General features: G+C 33.4%; 1 protein-coding gene across 5 annotated transcripts in view; it reads left to right on the top strand.

The window, feature by feature from the left end:
- Positions 1–15,394, top strand: part of LOC138711952 (uncharacterized) — a 67,977-nt gene that overhangs the window by 5,751 nt on the left and 46,832 nt on the right. For 4 of the 5 annotated variants that reach the window (XM_069843261.1, XM_069843258.1, XM_069843257.1 and 1 more), the window contains one exon: positions 545–682. Coding sequence is in view for 2 of the 5 variants with exons in the window: in XM_069843258.1 (XP_069699359.1) it covers positions 545–682 (138 nt within the window). In the remaining 3 variants the exon portion in view is untranslated. Of the gene's footprint in view, positions 1–544; positions 683–14,093; positions 14,155–15,394 lie in introns of all 5 variants that reach the window. The other variant, XM_069843260.1, reaches the window with a different exon arrangement.

Raw genomic sequence — 15,394 nt, 5'->3', positions numbered from 1 at the left:
TTTTTGTCGCTAAATACCCACTCAGAACTGACTTGCCAACACTGATTTGAATATTACAAGAGAAGAGAATGGGATGAATAAAAATAAAGCTAAAAAGTAACTACGGGCGTTTAGTTCACAATTGTTTAACCGGACACTCTAAACTCAACTTTATAAACACTATCAGTATAATATACTGTAAATTGAAGCTCATGGCTCAGAATTGTCTAACCGATCATTCTAAATTCAACATTACGTACGCGTTCATTGTTGTAGAAGATGACAAACGATTATCAGTGTACAGCCTGTTCTGTAATGCTTTTCCTGTCCATTTTTCCATCATCATTAGGAATGCTAAATGTATAAAATTCTCAATATAGAAAATGCCGTTATTTGTAAAATAAGGAAAAAGTTAATATTAACTCGCTCACTCACTCACTCACTCACTCACTCACTCACTCACTCACTCACTCATTGTTATGAAAGGAATTTCTTCTAGAATTGCTTTTGCATTGGCTTGTCTTAATTATGTTCTTTTTCATATTATTTCCATATTGTGACTTAGTATCCAAATAGAAGCACCTACAGAGGCAGAGGAGCAGTGTGGAGTGGAGAAGAAGAGAACAGTATCAGAGACTAGCTGTCAGTCCGGTTCTCAACCCAGAGATACTGCAGCACCAGACACATTCACTAAACAGAACGCGTAAGTCTAAACAAGACATTCTGCTTGCATTTCTGTCACTGAGCTTGGTAATGCATTTTGTTTCGTTTTTTAAAGTAATACTCGTATGTGATTGCTTTGAGTTTATTTATATTATTACATGCTCTTCGAATTCGTGCTGCGACAAGCAGTTCCGCTGTACTTCACCAGCGGCATGAAATAGGACAGATGAGTGGACATAGCAAAGAAGACTAGTGATTCATGGTAGATTTCATTGAATAAAATACAAATTTTGTCGTAAAAGACAGATATTTTTCCATGGAACAAACATACAATACAAACTGAGTAAAAATTACTATGTTAACATAGACCAAATTTGTGCTAAAACGGCTTAAGAACACATTGCCATGGATCACTATAGCTGTTCCGAAAAGGAAAGCAAAGGAAGCTTACTAACCGAAGAGAAGGCAATTAGCCAAAGAGAAAAGCACTTTAAAAATCAAGCAGCGTCTACACAACTAGATTTACGGTTGCCTTCACCAAATTTCGTCACACTTTGCTTGAATAACATTTAATTAATAACTGTCAATGTTCGTTTCGTTAAAATTGGAACTCTTTCATCAAAACCGATCAACAAATTGCAATTATTCGTCATTTTGATGATCCTTTAGTTTATATAATAGAACAATTCAGACGACAATGGATTGTCATAGAAGCAAAGACTGCGACATAGACGCACTTTGATAAGTCAGTCATACTAAGGATCGTTTACATATCAAACAATAGACTATTTGGAAATAAGATTCAATGTTTGGCATAAATTCAATCTCGAAAATTAAAAGTATATGAAATTCCGAAAAGTACGAGCATAAGGGATAATAATTTCTTGCCCAACGCGAAAGTATTAAGAAATGTACGGTAGTAGGAAAAAAATAGACAAATGAATACGCAAAAAGTAAAATATATACAAAGTGTCCCCCCCCCCCAAAAGCGGCGTAGCTTAAGGAATATGTTCCTCATATGTAAATATTGAAAATAGTTTATATGTACAGCTGTCAAAAGAAAAAGTGGCCGCTCTCCTGAAACAAAGTTCCCTTCTGGTATCTTCGCTACAATTCGGAGACAGGCGATGTTACATGTTGTTGGACCACGTTGCCTGATATCTACAGTTATAATTGAAGTAATCTGTGTGTTATCGATAGCATAATGGTAGCGTTCAGGCCTCCTATTCATGAGGTCCTACATTCGACTACAACCACGTGTTTTTATGTTCTTTTTTGTTCTGTTTTTGAGAGAGACAAACTATACATAATGGCTCCTTTCTCTTTTACGATTATTTTAGTAATTAACATCAGGTTCATTAATATATTATGCCATGACTTTATCATTATGATATTGTGGTTGCAAATGGAAAGAAAAAAGATTTTATTCTCAATAAAAATATCTTTCGTGGCATAAACAAAACAAATTTACTGGCGTCGGTCTTAAAACATTCAAACAATTAAGCGTTCAAAAAACAAAACAAAAAGCCACAATTCAATATTTAGTCTATCTTCCTCTTATCTCGATCATCTTGCAGTCGAGTAGGCATGGAATTGACTAGTCTTTGCAAATAGCGACTGTTTTTAGACACGATATTCCAGGCATTCTGAACATACATACATAAGTGTTCTGCCCATGGGCAGGTCTTTCATTGCAAACCCAGCAATCTCCAATCTTTCCTATTTTCTGCCTTCCTCTTAGTCTCCGCGTATGATCCACATATCCTAATGTCGTCTATTATTCTTTTCAACAAGAGACCAAACCAGTTACTTTTTATCTTTCTAATCAGTTTCAGCTTCATTCTTTCTTCACTCACTTTTTCAAACACAATTTTATTTCTTATTCTATCTGTCCACTTCACACACACAGTTCTTCTCCACATCCACATTTCAAATGCTTCAATTCGTTTCTCTTCATTTCGTCGTAATGTCCATGTTCCTTCCCCATACAATGCCACACTCCACACAAAGCACTTCACTAGTCTCTTCCTTAGTTCTTTTTCCAGAGGTCCGCAGAAGATCCTTCTTCTTCTATTTAAAGCTTTCTTTGTTCATGTTTGCAGTTTTTCTTGGGAAGGATAGGCCTAAATGCGGTAACATCCCGTTGCTTTCCGCACACCACTATCTCTTTCGCATCTTATTAAATTCCAGGGGGCCCAAGCGTGGAGATGAGGAGAGTAGATTTGACTAATTGGGCCCTCCGGACTTCACCGAAAGTCACGGCAAGGGTTAAATATTAATTCTATCAGGATGTTTGACCCTATCAGAGATCGGGAAATCTCAATTAGCCTTTGCCCCCCGCATCCTGGACTAGCTTCTACGAATCATCAGAAAATCTTAGAGTGTGATTGGGCCAATTTTTCCGAAAATGTTTCCACACTTTTGCCCTCGTAGCTCAGCGGACGAACGTCGGAATTTAGATGTCAACGTCTCAGGTTCAATTCCTCGTTACTCCTTTTCATTTTATTGTGGTTCAAGATAGTATAATGTAATAATACAAAAAGAAAAACTAATAGCAGTATTATGCAACTGGATTTTTCCAAACCTAATATTAAATTTATGTTATTTATATCGCTAAAGAACGATTACAATATAAATAACTTGAATATTATTTATACAGTATCACTAAAAACGATAACACAATATAAATGATAAATATCGGTTTGTTTAATTAATATAAGATATTATATAATACGTATTTAATTATCTAAATAAAATAACCTATTTTACAAAGAAAGATGTTTATTTGTGTTATAATAATTACTTACATAAAATACAGATTATTTATATTGCGAAAGAACAATAACAATATAAATAACTTTAATATTATTTTATAATGCTAATGAAGGAAAACAATATAAATGATAACTTGAATATTATTTATATCGCTAAAGAACGATAACAATATAAAAAACGTGAATATTATTCATATCGGAATTTCACAGATTTATTACAGATGTATTTAAGAAATTGTAGAAGAATAGTAATTAGTAACAGTGTCCTATTTATTCTTCTTGGAGCCAAATTTGTAACTTTTAAAAGTGTGGTTACTATGTTGAAGTGTATGTGTTGCAACGGATGCTTGATTTGTTATGTATGGGAGTCAGTTATGGGATGCTTGATGTCGTCGCAATGTCGTAATTATAGTTTGATTGTGTTTGTGTGACTATTGTGTGTTAATTTATGATGCATGGTACGGAAATCTGCATATTTGTGTTATATAAGTGTTACGTATGTATGTTGTTAATGTTTTTGTATGTTTCAAATTGATAACTGATATTTGTTTTGCAATCGCAGTGTCTAATTTATGGATTGTTTAGGTTTTGTTTACATCGCGTAAGCTAATTTAATTTTCTTTTCCATTTCTCTTTATGCTTATCTTTTTGTGTATAAAACTATAGCCCTAACATACGTATGTAAAATAGGGCTAACCCCCATTGGAGATACTGTAGCTACAATAGTAATAATTATTATTCATATCGTTATAAAACGATAACAGAATACAAATGATGACTTGAATTTTATTCATATCTCTAAAGAACGATAACAAAATATAAATAACGTGATATAACGTGATAATTTGAATATCATTTACATCGCTAAAGAACGATTAAAAAGTAAAATAAAAACTTGAAGAAGGCGCGAAGCCAGAACCTTTGAATCATTAAACAAGCACTCTACCGTTGGTCTGCGAGGAGCAGATATGGAACACATTCATAGTTCCGGAACTGCTTGTACAAGCACATGCATCGTGGAACATCGCCGCGACCCGAAGTGGACTTTGAAAATATTCGCTGTTCACGAGTGCGGCCACTTTCTTTTTTGACAGCTGTACAAGCTTAGACAAAAAATGACCGGGTGCCATACGCTAAGTCCCCTTAGTAAGACTTCGGTTGATTCCGTGAGAGCTTAGGTTTACACGTGAAGGAATTTCTTTTGCACAACTACGCTGTGTTTTTCCTTTGTTTTGTTAGTTTGTTTGTTGCTTTTTGCGTCTATTTATCAGTCAAGTGTTATGAATAAGCTATAACGAAGATGCATTCAAGGAGTAAATTTGGTGCAAAATAAACATCCTTTCCCTAGTCGTGTGAACCATGCACTGTCCGAAGCGGATTTAGACAAATTTTATACTACAGAAGAGCGGTAATTTTTGTGTCTGAGACTGTACAGCTCCGGAAATGCTTGGTTTTCGATTTATAGACTTTCACAACACGTGCTAACCGGAATATCTTTATCTCCCGTAGGTGGTTGATTTGATTGATGGTGTTTAAAGGGCGCGTCAGCGTCTATGGCTATTTGCGCCCTTGAACAAGCGTCAGTACAAGTCATTTAAAAGATGGTAGACGTAAAAGCGACATGAATTAAAATAATAATAATAATAATAATAATAATAATAATAATAATAATAATGATTTATTTTAGCTGGCAGAGTTAAGGCCGTAAGGCCTTCTCTTCCACACAACCAGCAAAAAGTGTATATACATATGCATGAACTTACAAAGAATTCAACAATTTGATTTAGATGAGAGTTACATGTATACAAGAGTTAATTACGAATTAAACAACAAAATACTATGAACTATTAATTAAACACTGAAATAAACTGGGTAGCAGAATTAAACTAAAATACATAGAATGTTAATATATTTCAAATTATATTAGATAATAGAAAGAGATTATTATGAGACAATTTTGAAAATGCAGCACAATCAGGATGATGTCTAAAGAAAAAAAGCAACAGTGTAGTCAGTAATATTTTAAATCAGTATGGTTGGAGTGAAATGCTAATAAGGTTATCTTTTAAGCTGTTCTTAAAGGTGTTTGTTGTCTTGCAGCCCCTAATACTTTGTGACAAGGAATTCCATTGACGCGAGGTGGATATTGTAAAAGATGAGGAATAACAAGATGTTCTATGAAGAGGTATATTTAGCGTGCCACAGATAAGTGATCTGGTATTTACGTCGTGGTTAGAGTATAGATAAGAGAAACGAGACGAAAGGTAATTTGGTGTTGAGGTGTGCAGAATTCGAAAGAGTAAAGACAAAGAGTGTAAAGTTCTGCGTTCTTTAAGTCGGAGCCACGAGAGACTTGCGAAGGACGGTGATATGTGATCATATCGTCGGATGTTGCACACGTATCTGATGCACATATTCTGAGCTCGCTGTAACTTGACTGACAGTTCAGAACTTAGATCACTTAACAAAACGTCACAATAATCGAAGTGCGGCATTACTAGGGTTTGTACTAGGGTAAGTTTTAGTTGCTGGGGCAAGAAGTTTCTCAAGCGACTCAAAGAGTGAAAGGAGGAACAGATTTTCTTTATCGTTTCTTTAACTTGAAAATTCCAACTTAGATTATCATCAAAAAAGAAGCCAAGATTTTTTACGACAGATGAATAAGGGATTAGCGTGTTGTTAAGGGTAACAACTGAAAGATTACAGTTATTAAGGGAGTTAACTACACGCTTATGTCCAATAATTATGGCTTGAGTCTTACTTGGGTTAAGTGCGAGTCCGAAATTGGCCGCCCAAGTGGAGACAGTGGCTAGGTCACAATTTAACTTGTCAATCGATTCATTGATCGTATTGGGTCTGGAATGTATGTAAAGTTGTAGGTCGTCGGCATAGAGGTGATATCGGCAATACTGTAAGTTCTTTGATACGTCATTAACGTAGATAGAGAAAAGTAGTGGTCCTAATACGGAGCCCTGCGGCACTCCCGCCTTTGTGTATCGCCATTGGGAGAATTGATTATCAAGTGAAACACACTGTTGGCGGTCCCGTAGGTAGGAGTCCATCCAGCTCAAGGTACTGTCTGATAGGTGCAAAGTTTTCATCTTTGCAAGAAGCAAGTCGATATCAACAGAACCAAAGGCATTGCTGAAATCGAGAAGAGTTAGTGCCGTTACTTCACCCCTATCCATAGCTTCACGGATGTCCTCGGTCACTTTAAGTAGGGCTGTAGTAGTGCTGTGTCCATGCCTAAAACCCGATTGATAGTCATCGAGGAGTTTGTGTTCGTCGAGATAGTTCGTAAGTTGTCCGTGTACAATATGTTCTAATGCTTTTGAAAGAGTGGGAAGAATTGATATCGGTCTGTATTGGTTTACTGTAGAAGGTGTGTTAGATTTAGGTAAAGGTTTCACTAATGCCATTTTCCAGAGTGAGGGGTAGGACCCAGTCATAATAGATGCATTGAATATATGGGTGACGGTCGGCAGAATCACATCTATTATTTTATACAGGAGAGTGATATTTATATTGTCTACACCTTGGGCTTTAGATTTCATACATCGCAGCGTCTTCATTACGTCAGTCGGGTTAATGTATTTAAAGAAGAATTTATCCCATACAGGTTGGGGGCAAGATCTGAGAAATTCAAGAGTCTCTTTTTTATGTAATGGTTCAGGTGGAGCAGTGACGAAATGTTCATTTAGGCTATTGAGTGACAAGTTGATGTTATCTACCCGAGGCTTTGCTTTTGTTAGACCCAGGTTATTAAGGTTACGCCACAATTCTTTCACACTGACCGAAGGTATAATAAGGGAATGTGCATGGCGTAATTTAGCATTTCTTACTGCTTGATTACATTTATTTCTTAAAACTTTGTAAGTATTAAAATCTAATTCGTCCTTGCTCCGTCTGTATTTACGATAAGCAGTGTCTCTGTCTGTCATGAGTAATTTTATGGCATCGCACATCCAAGGCGCAGGGCGTCTACCAACTCGTCTGGTTTTCAAGGGTGCGTGTTTATCGTATAACTGGATTACTAGGTCGTTAAATTTTTCGATTTTGTCGTCAATGTCTGGTAAATTCCACACTTCAGTCCAAGGCAGGCTAAGTGCATCGTTGATTAATTTATCATGCTCAATATGCTTCAAGTCACGGTATGATGTGATGTGAGGTTTATATTTTGGACAATACAAGGAATATTCTAGAAAGATTATGTCGTGTGCTGAGATACCCGGCGCTGGTAGTTGTCCATTCGTTAATGCTAACTGAGGATTAGTCGTGGCAATAATGTCAAGAAGTGTCTCCGATTCCTGGGTGTGGTGGGTAGCTGCGGAAGGAAGGATGGATATATTGTAAGACTCAAACATGTTCTTAAGTTGAACTGTAGCGTAATTACTTGAATTTAATAAGTTTGTATTGAAATCGCCTAAAATAACAGTATGGTCATAGTGAGGCACAAGATTAAGCAAAGGTGTTTCAAGATCACTTAAGAATCCTGATTTAGGGGGTTTGTATACAACTCCAAGGAGGCACTTTTTGTTGCTTGCACCGACTTCGATGAATAGATATTCAGGATGTTCTAAGACTTCATTCGAAGACTGGTAGACAATTTTAAACGGTAAGTCCGATCGCACATATATCGCAACACCACCTCCGCGTTTACCAATTCGGTCATTTCTACAGAGGGTGTAATTATCTAAACTTACTAGAGAAGATGATAGGGAAGGCTTCAACCACGTTTCAGAGATAAGAATAGCGTGAAGAGACAAAGGAGAGAAAATAGACTGAACTTCATTGAAATGACAGAGAAGGCTTTGAGAATTTATGTGGGCTACTTTTAGGCCCAATTGTATAAAACTCCCTGACTAAAGATCAACTTTGATCGAAGATCGAAAAGTGAACCGAGTTCAGACACTTCTTCTATTGTATAAAACTTTTCTGCGATCAAATTACCTTGGTTCAAATGCAGTCTAAGTTCACGTGAAAAGGATTTGGCAACATCGCATAAACAGGTGAAATACGTGATGCGAGGACAGGTTTGTTCAATGTTGCCAATCTAGCGACTTTAACTCTTTTTCAACAACAATTTCTTTTAACTTTTATATTGCTTAAATAGGGATTTAGTGACCTTTTTAGCACCCCATAGTGACAAAATTTAATCTTTCTTTGTTGATAATGAGAAATCTAGCGACTTTACAACTACTTTTTGGCGACTTTCCGTATTACACTCTGTTGGAGACACTGGTTTTTTGTGCAATGTAAATAATGGCGGACAATAAGAAGAAGGTTGACTGTTCTCCAAGTTGTTATCATGTTATGGTGTTTGATACTGCTAAACATAATAAAGCTTTATAATTTTCGTTTAGTAATACAGTTAATTGAAAATTTATGAATGTACCTATCATATCCATTAATAATTAATGCTTGTTATAAACATAATATAATTATAGGTTATGTTATTTGATACGGCTGAACACGATAGAGCCTTATAAAATATAAGATTGTTTGTGTATTAAGGCAAGAAATTGAAAGAAATATATATAAATGTACCTATCATATCTATTAATATTAATAATAATGGATATTTTATTTGCACAATCTGTCACTCGTATATTTCAAACAGAAAATAAATAACTGAACTTGGATCATCTAACTTAATCGGAGAAATTTCTTCAGTCAAAGTTGACTTTAGTTTGAGACAAATTAATCTCAGATTAGACTTTATACAACACAAAATTCCAAGTTCAGCTGAAACAAGGATCAATTTAACCTCTGATCTAAGATTAAATGGTTTATACAATCGGCCTTAAAGTGTTAGGATGCGAGCTGAAAGACGATTTTAACAGGGCACTGGTCGAAGTAGCAGGTAGTGGGTTAGGGGTGGCTGGGGTGGGTGGGGGTGAGGCTGTGGAAGGGAATTCAGAAAAGTGAAAGTCGTTTGTGTGAGGGGCTGCAGACAGCGAGTCATTCACCTCGATGCAGTCAATACTGACAACTTACAGAAACTAAATTAATATAAACTAATAGTAATGCAATAATGAAAGAGATTAATAATAATATTTATATGATAACAGTAATAGTGAATATTGCAATCCTACCACTAAAAATTGAATTACGGACTAAGAAAATGTGGTAGTGTATGATGTTATGACCTAGTGCTTGCATATTAACTACGGCAGATCAGAAGCTTTTACAATTTTGTGTTTTACATTCCCAATTTTAACAAAAATAATACCGTCTGTGGTCCAGACATTAGTCAGTCCATATCGCGTGATGCAGTCTTTCAATAGTGCATGCCGGGATTGCGTTAAGTCCTCTCTCAACGTTACACCTGAGTTTTTTTAACAATTTTTTATTAGTGAACACTTCTCTTCTTTTTCGGTAACTTACGAATTTTACGATCACCGGCCGAGGTCGGTCTCCTTGCCTCCCAACCCGGTGACTCCTATCGATGTCGCTCACCACCAGGTTGACCCCGACTTTTGCCGCGACTTCGATGGCGATCTGGTCTGTGTCCTCGTTGTTGTTTTCCGGGATCCCAAATATACGGAGACTCTGCCGGCGCTGATATTGTTCAAGAGCATCCTGTTTGTCTTCTAACTTTCTTTCTAGGCTGGCGATTCTTTCATCCTTCTCACGAAGGGATGCCTCCAGCTTTTCGATCACCTCCGTGTTGCGCGCGAGAGCAGACTTCAGCTCCGACACTACAGAGTCCTTGATGAGGTTGGCAAGACCCGCCAATATGGTGGGATCGCGCCAAGACTCCTCAAACACACGCTTCACACAATCTTCAATGCTTTCCTCCTGTTGCCTGCTTTTTCAGTAGAGATGATATGCCGGTTCTAGCTCACTGATCAAAATACCCCTAAAAAACCATAAAAAACCGCTTAAAAATGCATATTTTTGAGAACTCATTTTCCCCCCTCTACTTTGGTTTTGGCTCACTAATCAAAAACAGTATAAAAATACCCCTAAAACTACTCTTTTTTACTATTTTTTTTTTTATTGCTTCATTTTTGTTACACTTGTATACCCCTCAGTTTGGATATAACATAGTGCGTTTCTAGAACAGTCTGTTAAAATCACCATAAAATACCCTAAAATACCTATAAAAATACTCTTTTTTACTATCTTTTTTATTGCTTCATTTTGTTACAACGGTAATATTGTTAAAAATACCCCTATTTTTTTTATTGCTTCATTTTTGTTACAACGGTAATACACCTTAAAATAGCCCTAAAATACATTTTTTTACAATTTTATTTTATTGTATCATTTTATAACACTTTGCGCTAAAATATAAATATATCAATATTAGACAAATTTTATCTCATGTTTAGATTGATTACCACGTATTTCTTTTAGACCTTTGTATACTATCTTAGTACCATCATTGACAAGTTCTTTTAGCATATCAGTATCTATAATTTTATTATAACGATCTGGTAAATATATTTGATATTTGTTATCAATTGTAAGCAGTATTTTACTTCCATGCGATGTTTGCGATATTTTCCCATTTGTTATAGTGTAAGGAACATCTATTTCTAATTCTTGCAACTTTTTAAACTCTATAGACAAGTTTAACTTTTCTTTTATGGTTATGATGTCTAGTGGGTTTTGTGGTTGCTGGTTCATTTATAACAAAATAAATTTAGAAAATGTTGACAATGATAAAAACATTATTTACTTAGAGGATCTATGATCCAGTTGTTAGTTTTTCTATTTTATAATGTCCCCATGGTAATGTGTTTATTCCATCTTCTAATATATATCTTTTATCATCGAATGGGCTAAGAGCTACTTTATTTAACTCGATTGTATATACTTCATGTTTTTTGCTTTTGATTAAGTTCATTCTTCTATACTCTTCTTTATTGTTGAATAAACAATTTTTATAGTCTTCCATAGTTATACTATTTTTTACAACACACTTTTTTATTCCTTTAGCTGATTTTTTTGTTGTTTTACTAACAACATTTTGACAATATGATTTTGATTTTAAGCCTACAAACTCTGTAAATATTTTACCATTGTTTTCATCTTTCATTTTACCAAGTACCTTTTTATTGACTTGTGGTATACCATATATATTATCTGTGGGATAGTCACTTGTATCTAGCTCATTAAGTATTGATTTCATATCCTTATAAATATTATCTGTAAATACTTGATATTTTAAACTATCAGTATCACCATACATATATTCAATGTTATTACCATATTTTTTCTTCATTACATTATAATGGAAATCATACATTCTTATTTTAGATATTTCTAATATACAAACCCCTACATAGATAGGTTTATTAAATGTGTATTGTACTTTATTCATGTGGACACCCGTTAGTGCAAATCTTTCATTTTCATCCTCATTATCATTTCTAAAACAAGTTGTATAGTTATAGTTTGGCTTAGCCACTAATTTTTCATATTTTTCCCCATCAGTAACTAATCTAAAATCAACATGATTTCGAATATTTTCCATGGTCTTGCCAAATACACTGTTGTTCATTAATTTATAGAAATCCTTTTCAAAATCAGTAGTAGCTTTTGTTCTTAGGTCATTATTAAGTTTAATATATTTTTTTAACCAATTACTTTGTTTAAATTCAATAACTCTATGGATATTGGTTACTTTTAAACCTAATTGTACATACTGCTGTAAATTTCTATAATGTAAGACATATTTTTCTTTATTGTATAATGTTGCTAACAATTTAAACTCTTTAGATCCAGGTGGTTTTCTTTTTTCTGGAGCTAATGGATAATCTTTATGAAGATCATGTAGCTCCTGGGGATATTCTATATCTGCTTCAACTATATATCCTGTATCATTATCTTCTGCAGTATTAATAATTTTTTCATATTTAGCTCTAGACCATTTTATTTCTGCATATGGTAAATATTGTGTCATGGCCCAACCATATAAATTATTAGCATCTAAATCTATTAAATATGAGGTAGGTTTATTAGGGTCATAATCTTCCATATATTTATTATTAGCTCTAGCATAACATTTACTACATTGAGATAATCCACCTCTTTTTGCTTTTTCTAACATTAATATCATATCATAATCTGTAGGTAATTGTAAATTAATTTTAGTTATTTTTAACATTGCATCCCAAGCTAGGCCGGGTAAGGTAAAATACCATGCTGGATCAAGTTTATAAGTTTTTAGACTCTGTTCTCTAAATTTTTCAAAAATATCTGATAGCAATAGTACATCTGATTTTAAATATAAATCATGGTAATCCCCCATATTTTTACAGTCTGATTTTTGCCAAATTAATTTTCCTCTGAGATAATCTTTATACTCTGGTTGTTCAGCTATAAATTCACCATGTTTATCATAGTATCCATTTAGTCTGTTTTTAAAGTCCTCATATTTTGGATATTCTGATTGATTAAATTTATCCCATGAATCCATATAGTCATAAGGGTATACTCCTTTTTGAATTAGTAAATCTATTAAGTGTTCTGGAAAATATTTTTTTATATATTTAAAGTCCTCTTTTTCCATATTTTTAGCCAATGCATCTAAAGAAGATCCTAAAAATTTATAAGAGTCGATGAACCTAATTTTTAGTTTATCAGTGTACTTTGTAAAGCTTATATATTTTTCCTCGCTGTTTGGAAGTGCATCTATTCTTTGCATATCATAATTTAAGCTTTTTATAAATAAATGAGCATCATATCCAGCTAGGTTATGCAGAATGACTGGTACAAAATCAGGAAGCGTTAACTGTAAATTGCAATTATTACAAATTGTAGATATGTATTTTCCAGTTAAGTGATCATGGTGTCGCACTTTTCGGTTTAGCTTATGTGGTTTTTCACATTTTTGAGAATCACAACTACAGATTTCATTTATGTATTCCTTACTACACATTTCACATATTATGCTTGTATCAAATTCATTCTGTTCTTCAACAGTTAAAGACTGCATATCTTCTATTTCATCATATTTCATGCTTATTTTATTGACTTCATTTTTAATACAATCTAAAAATACTTTTTGTGCATCGAGACCTCTATAAATAACAGGCTCTTTGTATTGTTCATTTGCATACACTATAAAGTAACAAAATCCACATGGTATATGTTTTTGATATTTATATGTATATGAGTTATTAGGATTATTTTTACATCCCTCGATTGGAAACAATAACGATTCAAAATCAGCATAAATTACGAATGGTAACTTTTGAGTAAATTTAATTTTTTTAAACTTTACGAATTCTCCTTTATTAGGCATAACTATTTTAGCAGGAGCATTTTCCATACAGTATGCATCATGAGCTTCAATATCGTTTTCTTTAATAGGTTGTAAACATCTTCTACAGTACTCTCTTTTATGCTCATTTTTTGAATATTGTGAATTTGCAGCTCTACTCCAGTTTTTAATAAGTACATAGTGAGAGTTCTCTGTATTAGCTAAATATAGTAAATCTATATGATGTGTAGATGATTTTTGTATTTTAGAAATATATAATGGAATTAGATCATTATTTTCATTTAGTCCATAAACATTAATAGATAAGTTTACTTTTGCTGAAAAGCTTTTTACATCACTTATTTTTACTGGAAATTGTATCTTTAGCTCCTGAAAAACATCATCGAATATGTTTTCAAACTCTCGATATTTACTTACTCTTTCTGCATTTTTTTCAACAGGATGAAGTGCTGCAAGAATAGACCATAAAAAGCATTTATTATCATCATTTTTTATATTAAGGTATGCTTTTTTCAGTTTAAGTTTTTTTGGTAGATCGATGTATGAAGACGCTTTCATTGGATTATATTTATTTAATCTAAGCTGTAAAAAATCAACACTTTGTAATACCCAGTTTGACTCTTTTGCTTCAAATTCTTGAGATTCAGTTATTAATTTGCTTTTACATTTTGCATAATACTCTTCTAAGTTATCTGATTGTAAAATAATTTTATTTACTGTCTTGAAATTCTTTTGCTCTATTTTTCCAGTTTTTCCACATTTATGTGTAGTAAATAGTTTCATATTAACTTTTAAGCTATTATGTTTTGTAATTGACTCATTAATTTTAGTAATAACTATATCCTGAATAGCATCTAAAAATGTTTCAATATCTTTTATTTTTTTAGAGTTATTGATTATGTCCCATGTTAATAGTCGGCTTTCAAATGCGATTTCAACTAATTTAACTAATATATCCTCATCTTCTTCTTTATTTATAAATTCATCTTCCACCTCCTCTAATTGTCTATTTCTCATATATTTATCATAACTAGGATCTCTATGCTCATCTGCTATAAAGCTATCATCCTGTATATCTGTATTTTTATTACTATTACTAACACTAACAGTGGAGGGCCCTAGAGATAAAATCTCTTCTCTAGCATTATCATTAGCTTCTTCAGACACTCTAGCACGCATATAGTCATTATAATCACTATTAAATGTTTGATTAATATTCTGAAGAATATATTGTTTTAAAGCATCTTTAGATTTATATTTCCAATAATTTGGAATATTATGTATTTGACAATATTGCCGAAGTTTTCTTATTGACATATGTTCTAGAGATGATGGTCGCGGTTGCATTTGAATATATTTAAGAAGATCTTCTTTATTTTTGTACTTGGCATACCCATGAATATTTTTTTCTCTAGCATAAGCTTGTAATTGTCTATATGTTAATGATGATAATGAACTCATTGTGCTATTTATAGCAGAAGTATTACATTGTGGAGTAATGTTTGGTACTTCCATTTAGTACATAAAATATTTTTAAATATAAAACTTGTACCTCTGTACAATACAGGTAGCAATAAAAACTTTAACGTACCATAACTTCACTCATATTTAATGTTGAACTGTATTTATTCAATTGTACCAATAATTGATGCCTTTCTGATTTTAGATGATCTTTAAAATGTAGCTTTGTAATGTACTTATTACATGGCTGACAATGTACCTTTTCAAGCCTCTTTGCATT

Source organism: Periplaneta americana, chromosome 13 (assembly GCF_040183065.1).
Source record: "Periplaneta americana isolate PAMFEO1 chromosome 13, P.americana_PAMFEO1_priV1, whole genome shotgun sequence".
Lineage (NCBI taxonomy): Eukaryota > Metazoa > Arthropoda > Insecta > Blattodea > Blattidae > Periplaneta > Periplaneta americana.
The sequence above is the reverse complement of the archived record's forward strand: the minus strand, read 5'-3'. Positions and strand labels throughout refer to the sequence as shown.